This window comes from Micropterus dolomieu, linkage group LG06, assembly GCF_021292245.1.
Source record: "Micropterus dolomieu isolate WLL.071019.BEF.003 ecotype Adirondacks linkage group LG06, ASM2129224v1, whole genome shotgun sequence".
In the NCBI taxonomy this organism is placed as follows: domain Eukaryota; kingdom Metazoa; phylum Chordata; class Actinopteri; order Centrarchiformes; family Centrarchidae; genus Micropterus; species Micropterus dolomieu.
Window position 1 is genome coordinate 27,999,447 of NC_060155.1, and position 24,012 is coordinate 28,023,458.

The 24,012-nt window shown below is 40.8% G+C and overlaps 1 protein-coding gene across 1 annotated transcript; it reads right to left on the reverse strand.

Moving 5' to 3' along the window:
- Positions 1 to 1,461: 1,461 nt before the first annotated feature.
- On the reverse strand, positions 1,462 to 11,284 carry palmda (palmdelphin a). The gene is made up of 8 exons (XM_046052066.1): positions 11,225 to 11,284; positions 11,033 to 11,113; positions 9,499 to 9,617; positions 9,309 to 9,423; positions 9,201 to 9,225; positions 9,016 to 9,108; positions 5,187 to 5,347; positions 1,462 to 3,068 (listed from the first exon to the last, which is right to left on the reverse strand). The coding sequence occupies exons 1-8, from the start codon at positions 11,267 to 11,269 to the stop codon at positions 1,998 to 2,000; spliced, it is 1,710 nt and encodes a 569-aa protein (XP_045908022.1). The 5' UTR covers positions 11,270 to 11,284; the 3' UTR covers positions 1,462 to 1,997.
- Between the last annotated feature and the right edge of the window lie 12,728 nt (positions 11,285 to 24,012).

Consider the following 24,012-nt stretch of genomic DNA (forward strand, 5'->3'; position numbering starts at 1 on the left):
AATTATTCTGATTTCAAAGTTAAGGCTAAAATATTAGGAAACAACTGCGTATTTCCACATCCAATAGACACAGAGCTAAACAAGCATTTATTTGGAGTAGTGATTCTGTCCACTTGTTGAACGCAAGTCCAATATTCAGCGTCTTTTTAGGGTCCCTGTACCCTCTGTACAAAGCTGTGTTCGAAGATGAATAAATAAACAATGCATTACTTTGTTTTTCTGTTTTCCAGATAGATAGATAGATAGTTGTTTTCTGTTTTTGGTTTAGTTTCTATTCTAATTACTGATTTTAAGATGAAAATGGGAAAAGCACATGGATGATGATGATTCACATGAAAAATGGAAAAACAAAAGAAGACATTGTATATTTGTTATCAAACAAGCTGAACATTTTGGACGGAGGGTCAAGGAGCTTTTAGCTCTGTTTTGGTCTCCACCAACGAGAATAAGATCCAGATAGTTTTCTGTCTGTCTGCGGTTTGATGCTGAGCGGGTAATGTACAGTGGATTTATCAGAGGTTTCTCACCTGCTGGAAATTACATTGATGAGAGTGGTGAGAAGGGTAAGGCCGGATTTTTGCTTACAGTTTTTCTCACTCGTTTTGGTACATTTCTCGAATCATTCTTAACATTTGCAGCAACAGTAAGCGCATTTCCCAAAACATATTGAACAAACGGCACAACACAGGGACTTGCTCAAAAGTCTATCTCTCAAAAGCAAATCTTTATGTCACTGAACATGTCATCACAATGTCAAGTCCCTGTGTCATTGTTTACGAACAAGATAGTCAAAATGTTCAGTCATATTATCAACATAACAGTGTAGTCTGTGTTTTCTGATGTAAATGTTTTGATGACAAAGATTGAACATTCACAAGGCTGCACTTTTTCAATATGTCATATCAATGTCAACCGTATAAAGTTAGACATTGCAAGAGATTGGACAGGTTTCACAGTTACGTTTTTACTGTTCGTACTATAATTTGTTGAGAGAGCACGTTATTGTGATGCAGAAAAGAAAAAGAATGGACTGACTGCATAGCACGACAGTAGAAATTACAAAAATTTGAAATAAGCATATGAAACACTCCTTAAGCTGACGCTTCTGTCTGTCAGGTCACGGATTCTTATCCCCATCACAGCGGATATCTTCGTCAATTACAGTAAGGAGACATTTATAATAATGTTCAGCTGTATACTTGAATGTGGAGAATGACAATAAAGTTCATATAACTTTGATTTTGACAACGTGTTCAGCCATTTTGCATGTAGTGACTTATGCAATGAACTTATGCCTACATGTTTTGGGGGGTAAGACTTTTCAACAGAGAACCGGTGTAATACATTGTGATCAGCATGACATAACCAATTGATAATGTAGGAAAACACTTGTACATAATCATTTGCTTCAATGTGTCAAAGCATTTTCAACATGTTCAAAACAATGAGAAACTGCGTTTATGATGAGCACAAGTGACGAGATGATGTGGAGGTTGAACACGTAGTTTTGAGAATTTCAATTCTGAACTGAGAAATGCACCAAAGCGACTGAGAAAAACTGTAACGCCAGGAGTCCTCACGTCATGTACTTCAAGCCATATGTACGCTTTGTCATGTTCTTCGGTCTCTGGTACCAACATACATTGCGCCGTTTAACGCCATTGTTCAACGCCATTGTTCAACTCTAAAAGTCCGTTATATAACCAGAAAACTTATCAAATCATGTAGTTTTGGTGCCTAAACCGTACCGAACTGCGACATTTCATCACTAGTTTTATTTTGAAAGTCTAACTGAACTAATTACCCATGTCTGGAATGGAGCGGGGCTCTGATGGTGACTTCAGATCTTCACATTTAAATATGGAGGAGTCAGTCAGTGAGTTCGAACATCCAGCCTCGTATTCAGTTCATTTTAAGCACCAAAATGTGAAATGAAAGCGTTTTGCAGTCGGTCATTAGGTTAGTAGATTGATACACTCGTGCATTAGTTAGTCCGGTTAGCAGACAGTACAGCAGGGTTTGTGTTTTTTCTGGATCTTTCTGATACCTGGTCCCACCCGGATGTCTCCAACTCCCTCCACACGTCCCACGTCTCCATTGGCTGAACTTCCTGTTGGGTAACTATTGCCCCCAAGCCGGGCGTGTCTGGTCTTCCCCTTCATGCCGTCACCGTTGTCTTCGTGGTCCTCGATGATGACCAGCTCTGCCTTCATGGAGGCCTCAAACTCCTGGCCCTGCCCGCTGTCATCCTGCGCCGTCTGGAAGCCCATGAAGATGGCTGTGATTGGCTCGGTGGTCTCCATGGCCTTGAGGACGCTGTAAGGGGTGTCGTCTGCGTAGAGGGGGGAGGGCATTCTGTCAGAGTGGGTGGGGCCACTGTGCAAAGCAGTGGGCGGGTTTCCATCGTGGCTGTGATAGGACGGTGGGGTGTAGCAGTAAAGTTCTTCTTCGTCCACACTGATGTAATCACTAAGAGGAATATAGCTGGCCGGAGTGTAGCACAGCTGTGGTTGATAGGCGGACGCTACTTCCTGATCATGTAACCTGGGAGGAGCGCAGCCATTGGCTCCATTTACCCTAGTATTGCTTCTGATGATGCCCTGATGGCTGGCAGGCCGATCTTCCTGAACACTGTGACAGTGTCTCACCTGGTACGAGCTGTAGTAACGCTCTTTCTGGTTACCATAGTGGTGTCCAAACGCCTTGTGGGTTCCCATGCGATTGCCTTCGCTCAGTTTGCTTTGGTTTTTTCTCTCTTCCTGCCGTCTATAATGGCTTTCTTGGTGACCGCAGCGATGCTCTACCCCTGGTTTCCTTTGCCAGCTGAAGTCTTTCTCCACCACGTTGGTTCTGACGAGAGGATTAGAATAATGTCCTCCCTGCTTTCTGAAGTCACACCCCTCCACTCTGTCTCTTTCGTCTTGGCGGTTGTAAAAGCAGTGCTCCTCCCTTCTGCCGTGATTTCGGTGGTAGTTGTGGTTTACTTGGCGATGCAGCGTGGCGCTTCGCAGCAACTGCTCCACCTCGACGGCTGACAGCTCAGACAACTGGCTCTGGTCATGTGACCCCTAAAAGTAGAAAGGAATATGGACCATTATTAGAAGCAGAAAAAGCAGTTGATTCTGGAAAAAACAGATGGGGAGTTGAAGTTATTTTTTACCCCATCAATTTCTTTTTATTGCTGTGCCAATACAAGGCAACCTTGCGTCAATGAAATCTGTCTAACTGACATCAACCTTTGGATGTCTAATATCTTCCTTCAACTCAAGGAAGAAACTGAAATAGTCCTGCTCAGGTCATTAAACACATCAGATTTTGACTGAAAAATCTGATAACATGGCCCCCATTTGTGGCTCCCAAGAGCCAGAAACGTAGGAAACCTTCTATGTTACTTTTGATTATCATGTTAATATTTAATATTTCTAATGGTTTGTTTTGTTATAATTTTTATCCAGAACTTAATATTGTAACTTTCTCTTTTTAGCTGCCTGAGTGGCAAAGCTCACTCATGCCTGCACGTTAAGCAGTATGTTGCAGTATTGGCTGGAACAAACAAAGAGATCACATAACTCACACTTTAGCTTCTTTGCAATTGGCCTCCAGTTAAAATGTGCGATTACATAACCTCAAAAGGGTACGATTTAATTAAACGTAGGTTGTGTTGGTGTATCATGTCCCCACCCTGACCCATTGTTCTGCTCTAGGTTTCAGCCTCTTAAAAGGAAGGAAGGTTTTTCTTTGCCTCTGTCGCCTAGTGCTTGTTCATGGTGGGAACTGTTGGGTCTCTATCACAGAGTACGGTCTAGACCTCTTCCGTATGAAAAGCGCAATGAGATGACTGTTGGTGTGATTCGGAGCTATATCAATAAAATTGAATTGAGGTGTATCCGTCCCTGGACAAAACACAATTACAAATGTGTTTAGTTGTAGGGGAGAGTGGGGTGATTTGAGCCTGTGGGGAAGTTGAGCCACCCCTTGTTTCTCGACAACCATAGACAAAATTGGTCATGTGACCGCACATTTTTGAAGAGTCGTCCCTTTTACTCACCCTGTGATGGAGAGAGGCCCATGGAATAAGTGATGAACACATTTAAGTTAAAAAACCTGTAATTTGCTGTTCAAAGTGATTTTTTTTATGTTCCATGAGTCCCGGTTCTTGTGTCTGAACAATTACAGAGAATTGAGAAAATCTTACGCATGTTTTAGTGCTTTTGGAAGTTACAATATGAGGCTATACTGTTAGCATGCTGTTACCCTTAAACTGCTGGATGACACAATTATGTTTATTCATTCATTTATTCATTTAGCTGACGCTTTTATCCAAAGCGACTTACAATTGCTATACATGTCAGAGGTCGCACACCTCTGGAGCAACCAGGGGTTAAGTGTCTTGCTCAAGGACACAATGGTGGATGTCTCACAGTGGGAATCGAACCCAGGTCTCCCACACCAAAGGCAAGCATCTTATCTATACGACATTGATGAGTCCGACCAACAACTTTTTTTTGGAAAGCCATATTTTGAAAACAGTTTATTTTAGATCCAAATGGATTATTCCCAGGGATGCACCACATCCTAAAATATCTGTACATATTTTAGTTGGAGACATGTCCTCACTTTAAAGACACCTCAAGTAAAAACTGGCTCAACTCACCCCGCTCTCCCCTACTGTTGAGCAAAGCAAGTTTGCAAAACTGTCTATTTTGAAAAGATTTATTTTTTGTTATTTATTTTGTTTGGTTAAAAAAAAAAAGAAGCTTTTTAACTTTGTTCAAGTGTGGAAATACAAATTTCAATTCAAATCAGTATTTTGTGCATTTTCCTTGATATTCAAGCAAGTACATTTGTGATACCATTTGTTACCAATATCCATAATATAATATGACTTTTCTCCAAATAGCCCTATTTTCCCCCATGATCTTGCTCTATCATACATTTGTGAGCATTTGGTGCCCATATGAATCTCAGATCTTGCACCCTCAGTGTAGACCTAACGCACTTGCTATCCCCGTGACTTCCATCTAAAATAAAAACACATTGTTAGAAACTCAGCATTATTTGTGCAACGTAACGTTTAACCTCTACTTTGTATTTTTCATTTTGTGACATTGTTCTGGAAAGTGCTGCATAAATAAAAATGTTATTTTTATTATTATAATTATTAATAATAAGAGTAATGACAGTACCTCTGGGGAATTCAGGGCATAAACACACTTCCTGCCGTCATCGTAAACCTTGAGCCCGGCGTGCTGGTCTAGCTCCTCTGGGGGAACTGTTGCAGTAGAAAGTACTGTGCTCTCCCCAGTCGACAGGTTTTTCGTCACGTTGATCTCCATGGCAAACAGAGCTGAGACACAGAAGAAAGGAAGAGTTAATATGTGTGTGCGTGCAATAAATGAGAGCCCCACTGTTTTCAGGCATTAAACGTTTTGTGAATTTCCGGGTGGGTGAAATAAGGTGAAGCGTCTCCCTATTAAAAGACACGCTGTGCACATTTACGCACGAGCCAATATCCCGACACGCCGACAGGATCGGTCAGGGTGTAACATTAATTCATCTTCTGTGTTCTTCTCCACATCCAAAAGGTCTCACACAGTCCAGGTTCATACAGAGACACTCTCTGGAGTAAAGCAGCCGTCCTCCGGATCAATTCTGAGCTCCAACAGAGCGTCTAAATTATTTCAGAGGCTAAAAGTTGAATTCTGTTTCTTGTGCAGTTTCGGTTTTGCTGCCTAAATGTCGCACGATGTTAGCTGTGACCTTACTGAGCATGGAAACGTTCAAGTGACTGACAGCAGCGGCTCTCATTAAAGTAAGTCGTTAAAGAAAACACTCATACATCAATGCAACCCGGAAAGAACCGGTGGAGGTGGGCTAAATCTGAGAAAATTACTGGATACAGTATTTTGAATCTACTTTCTCTCTTAATTTCTCATATCCTGTCTTTAATTAAGTCTTTATTTTGTACATGTACCCCTTGTATAGACAATTTTTTTCTAAAGTTGCAGCGACGCAAGAACTGTGATTGGTCGGCTTGGTAGCATCGCACTTCCTCCAAGTTCCCAAGAAGTGCTCCGTGCTTTGAAGCCAGTTTTACTAGCAACCAAACAAGTGGATACTTTCTTTTGAGCATCACAACCCCCCGTGAAATGACTCGCAGAACTCAACACAGTGGAACATAGAAACCCCACCGCTAACTGGTGTTTCGGTGGTTTAACTGCAGAACGACACAGAAACCAACACACAACTTGTTGTAAATAAACTCAGGGCTGTGTCTTATCACCCGTACTGTTTGCTATCTATACAACCGAGATCCAGGACTCCACTTCCTATTTACTGTATATAAGATTATATGGATTTGGTTGGTTTAATGAATGAAGGTGAGACGGGTGGGGCTAGAGCATATTTTAATCATATTGGCAAATTAATTAGCTGTTGTTCAAACAATGCTCTAGTCATAAATACTAGTTAAACCATAGACTGTATATAAGAAGTGGGCGTAGTCATGGTGACGTCACCCGTTGGTTTGTGGACTGCCGTTTTGAAGCCTCGAGTTTGGTCGATAGGGCGCTGCCATATTGTTTTTTTGCAACCAGCGACACCGGACGTGACCATATTGGGACGAGACGGTGGAGCTAACGGACGTGTTTGGAGCTAGCTAGCTTGCTTAGCTAGGTGCATCTGTAATTCACGTTAACTGTCTTAAAACTAAACTTACTCACCAGAGAAAGTGAACAGCCGGCTCCTAATGTGCTTTTTCAACGGCGCTGGTTAAATTTTCACAGCGCAGAGGGTACGAGTCACTCTAGCCGACTTGTCAATCATAGATAATCCCGCCCTGAAGCCTGCTCTGCTTTCTGGTCTTTGTTCCTCTAAATGGGACCATAATTTACTAAATGAACATCATGCTGTGTTGAAGAAGACTTGAAACTGGCGACTGAGACCATAAACTCATCAGGAAAGTGTTTACTGAGGGAATAAATCAGCTGAGAAGTCGGGTCATTTTAAATTTATTTCTAATGGAGCCGGACTTCTTTTTGCCACCAGAGGAGTCGCCCCCTGCTGGCCGATAGAATGCAGGTTTAAGGGACTTCCGCGTTGGCATCTGTTTGCTGACCGGAAGCTTCCTGCTTGAGTAAAACTAAGGAGTTGGTAATCTGCAGTAATAACATCCCACTTGGCCTAAACACAGTAAACACTAATGACCGTCCTGTTGACTTTGTGGAGGACTTTAAATACCTAGGCACCCTACTTGATAACAGATTTACAGCAAACTCTGACTATATCTATAGAAAGGCTATACAACGTACGTATTTGTTGAGGAAGTTGAACAGCTTCTCTGTGAGCTTAAATACACTAGAGTTGGTCTACAGAAATCTCATGGAGAGTGTTCTCACATATCAACATATCAACATGGTAAATCTTGGGGCTAAGAATGGGTCCAAATTGACTAGGATTGTGAATGTGGCTGGGAAAATCATACGAAAAACCACAGAGACAGCTGAGTGAGATATATGCGCTCCACTGCAGTCAGAAAGCACAATGAATTGTGGGGGATCCTTCACATCCCCTGTTTGCTGAATTTGACAAGCTCCCCTCAGGAAGGCGTTATAGGTTACCCAGGGCAACAACAATAAACCTTTTTAAAAATGATTTTATCCCTCGCACAATGGCTTTGATACATTCATAAGAGATAACTGGTCTACTGAAAGCTCCTATTGGTTTCTGTATTTAAATGGATTAGTCATATGTGTATGTGATGTTTTTAATGAACCCGGTGAAGCCAAAGACAAGTTTCCAGAAATGGATAATAAAGTTTTATCTTATCTTATCTTATAAATGCGAGGGTACGTGCGTTGTCATCACCATAGGTATCATCGAGTCACTGCAGGAGAATAAATCCAGCGCCATTTCTCTGCATTTGATTGGCTCTCACCTTCTTCATGGGTGAGTTTTGGGTAAAACCATAGACTGTATATAACAAAACACACACACAGACAGAGATGCGGCCGACAAAAAATCCTGTGAAATGTTACGTGCACCAGTGTGACCAAGAAAAACAATGTAGTCGCACTCCTTCTTCATTCAATTCAAAACTCATAAAGTATTTTTACTTTCCTCAGACGAAACTAAACGAAATATATTCGTCAACGACCTGTTTTTCCCTGATGAAACCGAGACGAAGATGAGGCGCCGACAATGTCCGCTGACTGTGACTGTGTTAACATGCAATATTGTTGACGAAAAATGACTAAAATGTAATTCATAGAAACATTACTAAAATCTCTCTTTCTTTTTGTCAGTGTAATCTGCCCCACTCCCTCTCCGGTACCGGTTGTGTCGCCATACGACCGACACCGACAGAAAAGAAAGGTCAGGTCGCAAACACAGCCGCAGCTGTTGTGTGAAGTGTAATTTTAGCAAAATGTCTACATATGATAATAAAATTAATAATAATTATTATAATAAGACATAATTTCCCAGTCGGCCCCAGGCCTACATGCTTGCAGCTATTAATGATTATATAATTATTTAATAATGATGTCTGTCCCCCTCCTCCCCATCACAGGAAAAAAATAACTGAGCTCCCCTGAAAGCTATGTACAGTTCGCACACTGATGTGATTATAAGATTTTTGTTAAAACACTATGAACTTGAAGCGGCATATCAAGGCTAACCACCTGGGAATTGAGGTACTTTAATGTCTCCTTTGCAATAAAAATGAGAACAAAGCTGACATTGGAATCATATCTCTATTTTGGTTCGAGCAGATTGACCAAAACTATACTAATGAATTAGAAAAGACTAAAATGATAGTTAATGACTAAAACTAGACTAAAATACTTTTGATTTCCTTTTGACTAAAATACCCAGACTTTTAGTCAAAAAAAATAAATAGTATTCAGTGGACTTAATATGACCAACAAGGACATTTGACACAGGACTAAAAAGGCTTATGAACACCATGATAAACTGCGAAGTGCAGTGTGCTCTGAATGATGACATTGATCTCACTCTTTCTTGGTGTGTTTGGTTCAGAGTGTCTGTCGGCTGGCGGAGAGAGGGATTCTGGGACATCGGGGATCACTGTAGCGGCCTGCAGTGGCTCTGTGAGAAAGAAAGCGGATGACCGTTAACATGCGTTCGTCTTTAGTGTAAAACATTTTGTTTTGTTTTTTTTAAAAGATGCCGTGACCTACCAGGAGCAAAGCTGTTCTGGGCCTCCTGGAAGACAAACAACAGATCAGTAAAAAAGCAACTTAACGGAAGAACAAAATACAGCTCTGTGTGTGTGTGTGTGTGTTTGCCTTGATGATGTCCTCTGGACGTTTCTCCACAGCCTTCAGTCTGTTGAGGATGAAGCTCTCATTGGTGGAGATCACAGACTCCTCCCTCTCCAGAGACTCCACCTCCCTCTCTATCCTGATGAGTCAGAGAGACAGCGCAGGTGAGCAACAGGTCAAAGTAGTCACGTTGGTGTGCGTGTGTGTTGTGTACCTGTGGATGTTGAGCTGCAGAGCTCTGGTCTGCTGCTGGTCAGACAGAAGGCTCTGCCGCTGTGGGGCATTGTGGGAAGCTGAGTCCTGTAGCAGCCACTGCTCTCTCAGGGCTTTTTTCTGATGATTTCACAGGACAGGGGGTCAGTAATGTCGGTCAAAGGAGACATTTTACGCTGCATGGGCTCCGTCAGCACAGGAAACAGTATTGATTAGTTCAGGACTCTCACCTGTGGGTCTCTCTGGGTTTGAGTCGTTCATTTGTCACGTGACATCTCGGCTACTGTGGAGCAGGAATGAACGACTCGTTCACCGCTCACATGGGTCCCCTTCAGTCTTTCGTTCATTCGGCGGGCTGAGTGACTGCCGGCGCCGGAGAATGAGAGGCAGCTCGGCTGTCAGGTAACAGTCACTGGACTGACATTATATATCTATTTTGTTACAGCGCAGTGATGTTGTGCTATAGTTTTAGCACCGTACTGTAACTTTGCTAGTGTTTACAGCTAACAGCTGATGAGAGTTGTTCTGGGTCCGCCTCAGAGCCCTGACAGGGTTCTACCGGGAGCTGAATTACCTCAGAGGCCGTCTCCTCTCCAAAACAAACGGACCGGGTCATTAAAACATTAAAGCCACATAGCAACGCTAGCGTTAGCCCTGTGCTGTGTTTACAGCTAACAGCTGATCCGGGTCCGGCCAGAGAACGCAACGTAACTTTAACTTTTTATTTACCAACAGAGCCGAGCTGTTGTTTCACAGCTCCTGACTGGTGAACAACCTGCAGTGTTTGTTTCTCTGTCTGCAGAATCCGGACCTGATGTGGCCCATTCTGCATCCAGACCTGCCAAACTGCTGCATTTATATAATGTGTTTATTTCTTTGTTCCTCTCTCTGCGCTGGAGTTCTTTTAAGAACTTGATGGCTTGATGCGGATTATTATTAAATTGGTTGAATTTTAATAATAGTGTGTTTTATTCATCTAGTGTGTCAAAAGCTTATTACTTCAATATATTCCCAGCCAATCTGATGTTAATATATAGATTTTACTCATGGATAGGGACGTTAGGCTACTATATGGATGAGCATATAATTATAATTATATATTTTTGAACTTTGAATCATGCAAAGCTGCCACACAGGAGTGACAGAACTACAATATAGGACCGGAAATGCAGTTAAATGTAGTAAAATGCAGTCTCCTTTAAGGTTCAGGTTTACACCTGCAGCTGTCATTTCCTCGCTGTTCACCTCATTCTCATTCTAACCTCTAACATCAGTCGACACACTCAAGACCCCGCTACAGGGTTTCCCAGTGCGTTGAACTATGACGCTAAGGGGCTCCCGAGTGCGTTACAAACTGACGGGGGTTGGCTCAGTGTGGTCAAATAGTTAATGATGACCAGAGCATTGTATTATTCATGCTAATTAGAGATAATTCCCACCCATCCAACAGTTTACCATATACCTCATGAGATGTTGCTGCTGATCATTTATAGATTTATTGAGACAATGTTTAATTGTGAACGAGTGGTGCCAACCTTTAGATGCTGCACTCTGAGTTTCTCTTGGTCCAGTTCCAGTTTCTTCTGCCTGATGTCTTCCTGAATGCGATGCTTCTCCTGTTAAAAGTTCAATTAGCGAAGCTAAGGTTACAGGTATGTACGGCTACACAACGCCAACACTAGTGTTTTGTTTGCGCAGATATTGAGAGGAGCAGAGTAAAACATTACGGTGATGGCCTGTAGCCTCTCTTTCAACAGGTCAGACTCCTCCATTCTGCTCCAGGGCAGACACTGAGGGGACAGAGAGAAACCTGTCAGACACATTTATTACTGCACTGAACCACAAGATTAACCAATCAAACACAAACCCCCAGGCAGACTACTGCAACAATGATGACAGCTTGCACAACACAAAGCAGTAGGGGTAAACCGGGGCGAAAGTAACACGGGACGAAAGTAACAAGGCGAGTCCTGACTGCATTTGCAGTCCAAGCTGCGACAGCACCTTCAGCACGCAACCCTTGATGGAGCTGCCAAATATCGAGCGATTTCGTCATCGTTTCCCGCGGTCGTCTCCGGAAAAACTGTTTTCGAGCACGGTAAGTAAATTTCTAAAGCGGGACTGTTTTTTGAATTACAAGTTGTGTCTCTTGTTTCATGTGTCAGTAAGGATTAACCTACAGGTTATTTAGTGCTTTAACGCACCCTGAAGTTTGCCCTGTCAGAGTTTTTCAGTGTAAAAATAAATACAGCTCACTCACACTGTTCTTACAATAACAATTTTAAAGTCATTACAAAATGTGAAATCTTTTGTTTTCTCCAAATAGCTTTTTCGTTTTTACCTTATTTTTATTTACATTTAATTCATATCTTTCTATATTATGTTTAATTTTCCACCGTCTCTGAAGCTGCTGTAACATGCAAATATCCCCAGAGCAGGATCAGTAAAGTGTCTTATTTTATGTTAATCATGTCAAGTTCATGAACAATCTCCCTCTAACAATGTTTTTTATTGTTTTAGGTGCGCAAATTTGCATAGCATATTGTTGAAGAAATGTTTTAATAAATGGATTTACATTTTGAACAAGTATACGGTTGCGTTACTTTTGAAACATTTGATGAAACTGTAAATAAATAATAAATAAAATGAAAATGTAATTTATACATTTGTTGCAAAGATAAAGGACAAAATACATTTGCAGTTACATATTTACAAAGTCATAGTCACGTATATTTCGACTTAACTGATGGGGTCGAAAGTAACAATGTGCCACTTCAGTTCAAAGTGGAATTATACTGAAGTCGTCCTACATTTGTACAAAACACCACCTGGTATTGATAGACCACACTTGTGAGTCGAAAACTTAAACTGAAAAATGGTACTTTCGCTCCTGCTCTCCCCTACATATTGACCCAGCTGATGCGACACCAGCATAAGCAGCGAACCCCCCCCGCTCGCACTGTGAGTTGCAGTGAGTTTATGAACAAGTGGTAGTGTAACTGGTAGAGTTTTGCAATATAAATATGACTAAAAAAAACCTCCTGATTTACAAGCCTCTCCTTTAACCACAGCTGCTCTGAGTGTGTGCAGACTGGCTGTCTGCCACATTCAGTCTGGGCTCTCGACATGTTTAAATCGGCTGGGGGAGTGTTGATGTCCTGCTGCTCCAGCTGTTCACAGCGTGTACCGTGTAAAGGCCTTGTTGCTGTTGTTTTAAATATTGGTTCAGCAGCCTGTCATTTAAAAATAACTCCCAGCAAATACAAAAAAAACGTTTTAAAAAACTATTTATATATATAATAAAATGTGTGATGTCTTCCATTCTTTAGATCCCACAGTGTTTCTGATGTGTATTACTAAGCCTGGGTATTAAACTTCTTGTGCACCAGCTGAATTAAAGAACACTATGGTGGTGATGGTGCAGCGGCTCAGTGGCAGCAGTGAGCTGCTGACATACGAAACCACCTTGGGTCAGACGATCTGACGCCTTATCTCTGCACCCAAACTTTATGGAGGTGCAAGTACGGCTGGGCAATATGGCCAAAACTGTTACCCCGAAAACATTTCCTGTCATTTATTTCTTTCATGTTTAAAGGCTGATTTTTGCTCCTGAGTTGAAGAAACCAGATGGTTAATTGTGGGTTTCTAAACTTTTCTTTCTGGTCAGAACAAACACTTGATGCCAAACAGTGGATCACTTCACAAATCTGAGGCAGAACATTCGAAACTATTATGCTATTTTTTCAACAAATATGCATGAGTAAAATTAAGTAACATCTTTTTTCAGTCCCTTTTCCTCAACAAAATAAAAATCTTAATAGAAAAATTAACTGATGTGAAATTAATTAAATCAAACATTTATTAAACATTTGTTATATTGTCATTAAGGAAAATTATATTGAGACAATTATCATTATTGTTTAATGGGTGCAATACCAAATTCCCCTTTTAGATTTTTTTTTTTGGGGGGGGGAGGGGCATTTTCTGTCTGCGTTAAGAGGCAGTAGCGAGATAACAGGAAATGAAGGGACCAAGACAACAAAGGTACTCAGCAACACTGGAACTCGGGACACAACCAAACCACAACTTTAACAAAAGTGTTGTCACGTCATAAAACAGATTCATTTGTGATTAGTAATGGGTTTGGAGGCCACAGATAAATGGTGCTGACTTGCTAACTGGACTGTCAGATCAGAAAACGCTTTGGAGAACTTGTTGATCTATTAAACACATTAGAAAATACTAGAGATCCACGATAATTAACGATCCAATGAAATATCAACCGATATTTCATTATCGGAAAATTAAATTTTAGCCAATAATTTAGCCGATAAGAATCAAACAATGCAGTTGTCGCGCTCATTACGTCATATTGCTGCACCTGGATGGAGCCACACAGGCGCCGTGCAGGCAGCGAGAGCCAAACAAACATTTCAGAGTTTTTTTTTCACAGTTTCGGAATAAGTGAGCTCTATTGCAATGTGCAGTTTGTTTTCTGCAAGGGTTCGGAGAGGAGGGAAATGTCCTGCGAGTTTTAACACAACCAATCTTATAAGTCACCTGAAAGTTCATCATTCCAACGAAGATGTGCTAAAATTAGCCCAGAGTGTGGTAGTAGGCTATTATTATTATTACACAAGCTTGTGAAAACTGCAGGAAGTTTACCAAAGACAGCCCAAAAGCTAAAGTAATTAACAACAAAGTCACAGAATTCAGAGTACTTAATGAGCAGCCCATTTCCAAGTATTTATGGACTTCTGATGTTAGCCCAGTGAGTTGCTTTGTTTGACAGCTCAGTGGCTGGATGACGACTTTAACATGAAAAGGACGTTACTGGAGTATATATAATTATAAATCTTGCAGCACACGTCATCTTAGCCCTTCTAGTCATCAGTGTGTAAATGACAGGTTATTAACTTATTTTTCATTTACAAAAATCTGAAGAAATTATCTGTCATCTGATCGGAATCGGCCAAGAGAAGAAGGCAGTTATCAGTTATCTGATCGATTCCCTGATTGTCTTTCTGTTGTTCCCGATGTATATAAAGACTCAGTGTTTTCACCCCACCAATCCATTCACTCTCATCTGTTGCCACCACACAAAGTCATTCATAATACAGGCCATGAGGTAACCCCCTCGAGGTATTATAGAAACATATAATACTTGATAACCAAATTGGAGGGAACCTTGTAACCAAGTGCACCCACCTCGTGCTGAGAGCGAGTCTGATTTCTCATTTTAGTACGACTTTTTTGTTGTTTCTGTTGTTTTGTCAGAGTCAACACGGATATGTGGGAGAAATTCTGAATGAGCAGAAAACCTGCTGAAACACAGGAGCTAATGAAGTCTAGGAGTTTCTGACTGAATTAAAATAAATCCATTTATCAAGAGGTTATTTCCCCAAACAAAGACACAAAGAGGAGGGAAGACTAAATCATGTGTGCTGACTCAGCAGGGATCTTATTAAATGAGAAAAGTTGATCTACTGGAGAAACATATTTAAAAGCAACTCAGGATGCCTGAGAACCTTCCTTTGAATTTCCCTTTAGATTAAGAAAGACATTTCCACCATAAATTGATGCAGAAAAGGCAGAAATCGGTGCACCGTAAGACCCCCCACTTAATAACTGTGACCTCCAGTGTTCAAAGAAAACCTATGCTCTTACATTTCTACAAAAAATATACCCCATAAATTCACTACAGTGAAAGAAAACAGTGTCCGTTTGACACACTTTCTGGCCAATATAAAATCTCGCCTATAGGGCTCCAACACTGTCAGGGCCGGCCCTGCTCGTTGGATTAAATTCCCAGCTCGGAGAGTCAGCTGTATGAATATAGCCCAGGAAGATGTGTTAAAATAGATACGGGTCAGGAGAAGAGTGTCTACTTCTATTTCCAGGTCACCATTTGGCTGCCGGAGTTCAAACCAACCTGGGTGGCTGGTGTAAGGCACATCTTCTTCTCTACTGCAATCTATTTGATCAGATTTTACATCAAAGTTTAGTTATCCAGGTATTTTTCACCAGCGCCCCCTAATAAATACAGCAGTAAGGTCAGCAGTATACCCCATAGCTTAACAAACAGTATCCTCACATGTTATTGACCCACTGCCTCAGGTCAGCCGGGAGAAAAGGGCCTCGGATTAACTTTGTTCTAAGTCATCTTAATAAACCAGTCCATCCACATTGAAGGGGAGAGTCCGTGTTATTCTGCCCTACCTCCTTCAAACAAGGCACCGGCCTGTCAGCCTGAGGCGGGGGGTTAATCTGACCCACCTCCAGTCACACAGACTGTCAGTCAGGCAGACCTCCCAGACGAAAGGAAAACAAATGCTGCCAACCAGCCTGTCAGTAATCAATTAGGATGACTGACGTTTTTTTCTTTCTCCTACAAAATAAAAGCTGAGTACAGTTTATATCGGCCTGTCAGTCAGTGCACTGAGCTAATCTGCTCATGAGGCAGTTAATCTGGGTAAACCATCTGCTTGCCAGCTATGGACAGTCAGAGCGACCATGTGGGCTGATTGGTAATGACTACCATGTGCTCAGCACCTGACTATCTGCACATTCACCCAGTATTTTCTTTCCCAAGTGGTTTCAAAGAAACTTTATGTCAGTGGCATGATGTTTTCATTTTACAGAGTTTCCAGCAAAAATTAAATATCTTACATAGCAGGGGGTGCGAGCGGCAGCGGTGATGGCGATTTTGGATTTAGGGCCAATTGTAATGAGTCAAATTATGAATGTTAAGTCAGGAAAAAAAGGAACATTACTTTAGTGGCACCTGCAAAATATCAATTTAGGGCTTCGAAACACTGAATTCCTTAAGTAATACAGAGGGTTTCCAAGAACCCTAATCCAAAACAAGTCCTTCAGCTGACCATCAAACTTGGAGATAATACTTTTCACCGGACAGCGATTCAGGACACAAACCAGTGTCAAGTCTAGGGCTGCAAATAAATGATCATTTTCACTATTAATAAATCTGTCGATCATAATCAAATAATCTCGATTAATCAATTAGTTTTTTTGGGTCTAAAAAATTTTTGAAAATTGTTAAAAATGGCGAAGGTGACGTCCTCAGATGTCTTGTTCTGTCCACAACCCCAAAATATTCAGTTTACTGTCACAGAGGAGGAAAGAAACCAGAAAATATTCACATTGGAGAAGTTGAAATTAGAGAATTCTCTTCAGAACGATTAATCGATCAGCAAAATAATCGGGATTAATCGTTGCAGGTGTGGTCAAGTTAGGTCAGGACAGCTGGAAACTGTGCTACAGGAACATTTAGTATTTTCTTTGATGTTTTAGAATGAATGTACAAGCTCAGACAAAAAAGTAACTGTGGATTTCAATTTATTACTGCAAAAGAAGGGAGTAAATTTACAAATGTCTCAATAAGTATTTAAGAGTGAGTTGTTAGGTCAGTGTGCCTCTCCTTTGTTGCTGGAGCATGCAGTGCGCACACACCAGGCTCAAAGCCCTGCTGGGAGAAACTGAAGCTTAAACAGAATTAAGGAATTATCTCTACCTCTCCCCCGTTTGTCTTCCTGTGTCGCTCTTTCTCTCTTGAAAGCTAAAATATTAGCCGGTGTACTTTTACTATATTGAGCCTTTTTAAAATTTACAAGATTTACATATTTTAAATATGCCATCACTGTCTGCATAACTTCAGTACACTAAGTTAGAAAGGAAAACACTTTGTCAACGGAAATATCTCTCTACTAATTGTCTAGTTATCTCTAATAGTAGATATTTGGAGAACAGTGTTTTGATGCATGTTGAGTCATTTCAGTAGTTGTTGGTAAATTAACATACATATTACTATATTTTACAGAACACGTCCTCCTTTACACCCATTACTACTAAAAATTTAAAACGTGCAGAAAATGGTTAATATCTTACCTGGCGACGGTGCACTCCTCTGTCAGTGCCGGACTGCTGCTGTGCGTCCCGCGGGGAAGCTCGAGACCACCCGGCTGCAGGTGTAGGTGGGCGGGGCTATGTGCGTGTGTTACAGCTGATGGACAGTTGGCTGTCCTACTGTCAGCCAATAGCAATGATATACACTTGTGTTGCCATGGGAAAAGGCTGCTGGGTTTTATTTTTTTCGGGTTGCTAAAACTCTTCTCACAGTCTGAAATTACCAACATGCAGCCAGTTAATCTCACCTCCAAAAATGTACTCAAGCCACGATAACACTTCATAGCCTACATGTCTCAGAATAAACTCATTCAACCAAACACTGGCAACAATTATCACTCAGAAAGCAAACACTGTCACTCATAACACACTGACCTTAAAAAACACTAACAACTGGGAGCATTATACATAAATTATGAACTTTTATCTTTGAAGTTTGAATGATTTCTTACATAAATCAGTATTTAATTATAACACATGTGTAGGCATGATATTGAATTTTGTTTGGATGTATTTTAGATTAGTATTTTGGACACTGGGTGGCAGTGGTTAGATGCACATGGTTGTATATAGGGGGCATAGGTGACAGGAAGTGGTAGGCACAGGTAAGGGGAGCACACACAGTTCTCACCAGACCACAGATCAGAATACATGCAAACAACTGGAAACAAGATAAGAAATCAACCGGTATCTTCATCTGTTTGTACTATTTCAACTTCAATAATCTCTGGAAAATCTTGTGTGTCTGCGTAAAAACTTAACTCCTACCTGTGTATGATGGCAAAGCTAAGGAAACTGGAAATAAGGCTAGAAGTACAGCAAAGCAAAGATTGCCATTATAATATGTATAACATATTTTCACATTATTGACTGGACTAAAGTATATGTAACAAGAATAAATCAGAAACGCAGCACTTTGTTTCAACATCTTAAAGTACTTTTCTGTATCACTGCAGTTAAAACAAAAAAACAAATCCCTGAAATTTCAGTGCTGCAAAAACACTTTAAACACAATGACCATAGCACCAACCCCCTGAAACATTTCTGCTTAAGTGCAGTTCCTGCTTTCTAAGCCAAACTTTTTTCAAAACACTACACACAGTTCTCAAGGCACATAAACAAAAAATTTATGTAAATGTTCTGCTAATATTTTCTACATCTTTCAGTCCAGTTACTGAGAAATGCAGGACATTGGCCATCATTCTGTTTTGCATGTGTTTTTAACAGTTTTGGTCACAGTGTGTTCGCATTTCATAAAAATATGCTGCAGATATAAAGAAAAGAGTTCATGGATTTTGAAGAAAGTGGTCATTGAAAGCAATGAAAAATGATTCACAGTTTGGGCCACATACACTTCTGTTTCTCTGACTGTGTGAAGAGTTTTGACCAAGGCATGTTAGCAACTGAAAAAAAACTCTAAATCCTCAGTTGAACTGGAAGCCATAAAAAAACGCCACAAAAACAAACGTTGGGTTGTTTAACTCATTTTACTTTAAAACCAGTTATGGGTAAGTTAAAGGTAAATACTGACAGCGAGAGAATTAACTAAAGCTTTCAGATAAATGTAGTGGAGTACAAGGTTTCCTCATGAATTGTGGATTATAGCATTAAAGTACAAGTATCACAAACTGAAAATTACTTTCCACCACTGATAGCTAATAATACTTCATTGGTTTTAAGGTGGATGTGAAGTCAATTGTTGTATCGGAAGTGTTCTGGGACTTTAAATGTACAGAAACATCTTTAAAACGTCTAGAAAAAGCTGATGTTCTCAATGAAAACTGCATGTATTGAAATTTAAATTAGTGGTCACATTCTTCCTCTCGTTCCTCCTTAGCCTCTGCTCATCAGTGAATGGGGTTAATGTAATGTGATGTAAAGACTTTTGAGTGGTCGGAAAAACTAGAAAGGCGCTTTACAAATACAGACCATTTACTTTCTTACTTTCCACAAAAACTCAAACACACACACAAATTTATCTCAGGTATGCAAATTAATGAAACACCTTGAAAAACCATGTATCGGGTTTATATATCATATACAGTTTAAAGACATAAAAAAAATGTCAGTATGAATTTGAGCAGAATTCAGTCAAACATGACAGCTACATGGCAACTTGAGTCAAGGTCTTCTAAATAAACAGTAGAGCCCGACCGATAAATCAACATACCGATATTATCGGCCGATATGAGCTAATTGCAGATAAATCTGTCGCTGTATTAAGAACAGCCGATAAATGACATTTAAAAAAGAAACGGATCCTTCAATCATGTTATGAGAGTTGTCGTTGCATCGTTGATCCACCGGAAATATCAAATTTTGTATCGGTCTTAAAAATCCGGTCAGGCTCTAATAAGTATATTACATAAGCACACACAACGCTACAGCTAATTTAGAAGAGACAAATATATTGTCATATATACAGTAATTATATCAAACTACTTACAGAATTAAACAAGTAAACTGGCCCTCCCAGGAACAAAACGCATCGTACAACCTGATATATCCAGGTTTCATGATAACTGTGATCCGTAGTGTCTGAGATTTACATTTTTTGGACACACGTTAGAATATGGGAAAGAACAAAACTAGATAATATAAAAAAGAAATAATGTCTTTGCTGGCCTGTGAGTTTGAAGTAATAAAACACTGTACTTTCAAACATGAAACATATACAACAGTAATAGATTATACCTGAACAGGATCACAACAACTCATCTATGTTTTAGGATGTCTTTAAGTAATCAGGTAATAAGGGTGTATCCTAACTATTGATATTTACATTTATTCATTTAGCTCAGGCTTTTATCCAAAGCGACTTACAATTGCCATATATGTCAGAGGTCGCACGCCTCTGGAGCAACTAGGGGTTAAGTGTCTTGCTCAGGGACACATTGGTGGATGTGACACAGTGGGGAATTGAACAAACTAAAAAAAGACATGTAACTTGATTACAAAATAAAGCTTTATGTTACCAAAACAACAAAACTGGGACTTTTGCAATAAAACAACTATAATGAGATGACCGTAAGGGCATCCTGTTTTAATATTTTGCAGAAAGATAGATGTGTTCAGCTGTTTGAATAAATATTGTTGCTTGAGATGACCCCGTCTTACACTTTGCTATTGCCTGGACTTGCAGACGGCTGGGGGGAAACTGTGACCACTAGACACAGATACAAACGATTTTTTTTATACTGCATATATTTTTCTTCTTTTGCATTTTTTAACTGAACACTAGAACAGCACCCTCATCCTGTTTTGTAAATAAAAGTAGCAGGTCAAGCTAAACTGTTTTGGCAGCACACAGTGTGAAAAGCAGATGCACGTAGTGGCCGCTTGTTTGCAATAATTATATTGAGTAGTCAGGATTAAGGTTTCAGATGGCCCGATTGAGACGTAGAGTAGGTGCCTTCCATTTCCCCATGGTCATGTAGTGGGGTGGGGAGTCATAGTCATGTGATTTCGGTGAAGACTCCAGGGCTCTATAGGAGCAGAAAGGAAAAATATTGTATGTAAAAGACTCCAGAATATTGATTTCTTCATTTTTTGAGTTGTTCTGACAACTGAAATGTTTCCGTGGTGCATTTTTTTGGTTTCAATATTTACACTGAACAAAATTATAAACGCATTCATCATGAGCTGAACTCAAAGATCTAAGACTTTCTCTATGTACACAAAAGGCCTATTTCTCTCAAATACTGTTCACAAATCTGTCAAAATCTGTGTTAGTGAGCGCTTCTCCTTTGCAGAGATAATCCATCCACCTCACAGGTGTGGCATATCAAGATGCTGATCGGACAGCATGGGGATTGCACAGGTGGGCCTTAGGCTGGCCACAATAAAAGGCCTTAGGCTGACCACAATAAAAGGCCACTCCGAAATGTGCAGTTCAATCACACAGCATAAAGCCACAGATGTCACAAGTTTTGACAGAGCGTGCAGTTGGCATGCTGACTGCAGGAATGTCCACCAGAGCTGTTGCCCATGAATTGAATGTTCATTTCTCTACCATGAGCCGTCTCCAAAGGCGTTTCAGAGACCATGTGTAACCACACCAGCCCAGGACCTCCACATCCAGCATCTTCACCTCCAAGATCGTCTGAGACCACCCGGACAGCTGCTGCAACAATCGATTTGCATAACCAAAGGATTTCACAACTGTCAGGAACCGTCTCAGGGAAGCTCATCTGCATGCTCGTCGTCCTCATCGGGGTCTCGACCTGACTGCAACTTCGCACAGCCATTGAAGAGGAGTTGACCAACACTCCACAGGCCACAATCAACAACCTGATCAACTCTATGTGAAGGAGATGTGTTGCACTGCGTGAGGCAAATGGTGGTCACACCAGATACTGACTGGTTTCTGGACCCCCTCCAATACAATGAAACTGCACATTTTGGAGTGGCCTTTTATTGTGGCCAGCCTAAGGCCTTTTATTCTGGCCAGCCTAAGGCCCACCTGTGCAATCCCCATGCTGTCTCATCAGCATCTTGATATGCCACACCTGTGAGGTGGATGGATTATCTCGGCAAAGGAGAAGTGCTCACTAACACAGATTTTGACAGATTTGTGAACAATATTTGAGAGAAATACGCCTTTTGTGTACATAGAGAAAGTCTTAGATCTTTGAGTTCAGCTCATGATGAATGGGGACAAAAACAAAAGTGTTGCGTTTATAATTTTTTTCATTGTATATTAAGTACTACTTCATAATTGTCAAGACACTCCCTTTACTTAAATGCTTTTACAGTATTAAGGCCAATTTGTACTTCTGTGTCACATTTAGCCTACACTGTCGTGAGCAGTAACACGTTACTGTAATATTATTACTTTTCCCAGTAACTAGTCGTGTAAGGGATTACTATTTACAAACAATAATAATATTACAGTTATTAATCCAAGTAAAGTTTCTTGTGTTTGTCCACTGTTGGTGTAGGCTATGCTACAAACAATTGCGAATGAAACTGAGCGGATCATGTTGGAGTTGGAGCTAATCGATGTTGAACAACAGTTGCTTTTAGTGAAATTACTGAAACACAAAAAGTAAGTAAGGCGTAAGTACCGATGGTGCAACTGGTGCAGCGGGAGCCAGATGGGTACAAGGGCCCGGGAGGGACAAGTGACAATTACCACATGGATCGTGATCAGATGCCATTATTTATTCATACTGTGTTGGCATTAGTGTTGTAGTACTCGAGACCGGTCTTGGTCTTAACACCACATTTTTTCGGTCTTGTCTCGGTCTTGGGATTTTATTTCAAGACCAGTCAAGACCATAACTTTGGGAATATCAATAAATTGCTTTTGCATTGTCTGATTTGTTAACATCCTAACATTTGTTAACTTACTAACTGGAAGTAAAACATATTGCTTCAAATGCAACCAATAACCCTAATTAAACATGTGTTGTTACCATTAACGTTTTAATGGGAATGTGGATCTTTCAGATCACTTTGATAAGTACCTCTGATCTCGTTCCACATTTTATTGCGTGCCATGCAATGCAGGGAACTGGTCTTGGTCTTGACTCTGTCTCGCCCTCCCTCGGTCTTGGTCTCCACTGCTCTCAGCCCCTAAAAGTCTTGGTCTTGTCTCAGTCTCGATAAACTCTGGTCTTGGTCTTGACGTGGTCTCGGTTTGGGCGGTCTTGACTACAACACTAGTTGGCATAATGAGTTGCTGTGCTTTTGTTGTTTGCTCTGTGGGTGTTGACATACTGTGTCAGCTACTTTGTGTTGATTTGTTACTTCAAGCTGGCTAAAGCCATTTCAGCTGGTTGACAGTCTGAGACGGCAGGTTTGAGTCGAGGGCAGGCTGTAAGATTTAACTCTTTGGCTGCTGTCCGTGATGCTGATCAAAGACTGCAAGTTTGCGATTGCATAAAGTTGTGTTTCTGTACGCCTCTGTATGCAGGAATGTGGTTTTTGGGGCGCCACTCACAATTATCGGGGTCTTGTTCACGAGTGAGGGGACAATAGAGTGGTAGATTGGCTGGAGAATCGGAGCAGGTAGGGCAGTATTGCATTTGCTCTACTGCACCGTTGCGATGAAAAGAGAGCTGAGCCGGAAAGCAAAGCTCTTGATCTACCGGTCAGTTTTTGTTCCTTCCCTCACCTGTGGTCATGAAGGCTGGGTCATGACCGGGTACAATTGGCTGAAAAGGGGTTTCTCAGGAGCGTGGCTGGCGTCTCCCTTAGAGATAGGGTGAGAAGAAACTCACAGCAGAGCTTCTGCTCCTTTGAGTCGAAAGGAGACAGCTATGGTGGTTCGGGCATCTAGTTAGGATGCTCCCCTGGGCACCTCCCTAGGGAGGTGCCCAGGGGTGCCCTAGCGTTAATAGGATCTCACGTTACCGCTGCACTCACTGCTAATATGTGTGTATCAAATACACAACAGTTGTGTTAAGATTCAGGATTGATGTTGAGGAAATGTGTGTTTTGCAATAACGAAACTGAAACTATTTGTCATTCATTTTGTGTTTTTTCATGAACCAAATTATTTTATTTCTTTAGGACTATGACTTTAGATATTTACGAAAAACAAATATTATATTATTTTATGAAAAGATTGATAGTTTTTGTAAAAGTC

What these genes read in the sequence shown, in the direction of transcription:
- palmda (XM_046052066.1), bottom strand. Translation starts at nt 11,269, where the DNA reads ATGGAGGAGTCTGACCTGTTGAAAGAGAGGCTACAGGCCATCACC. An exon ending in CCAGAACAGCTTTGCTCCTG is followed by an intron (nt 9,109 to 9,200) that starts GTAGGTCACGGC and finishes TCTTTCTCACAG; the next exon opens with AGCCACTGCAGGCCGCTACA. An exon ending in ATGCCCTGAATTCCCCAGAG is followed by an intron (nt 3,069 to 5,186) that starts GTACTGTCATTA and finishes TTCTACTTTTAG; the next exon opens with GGGTCACATGACCAGAGCCA.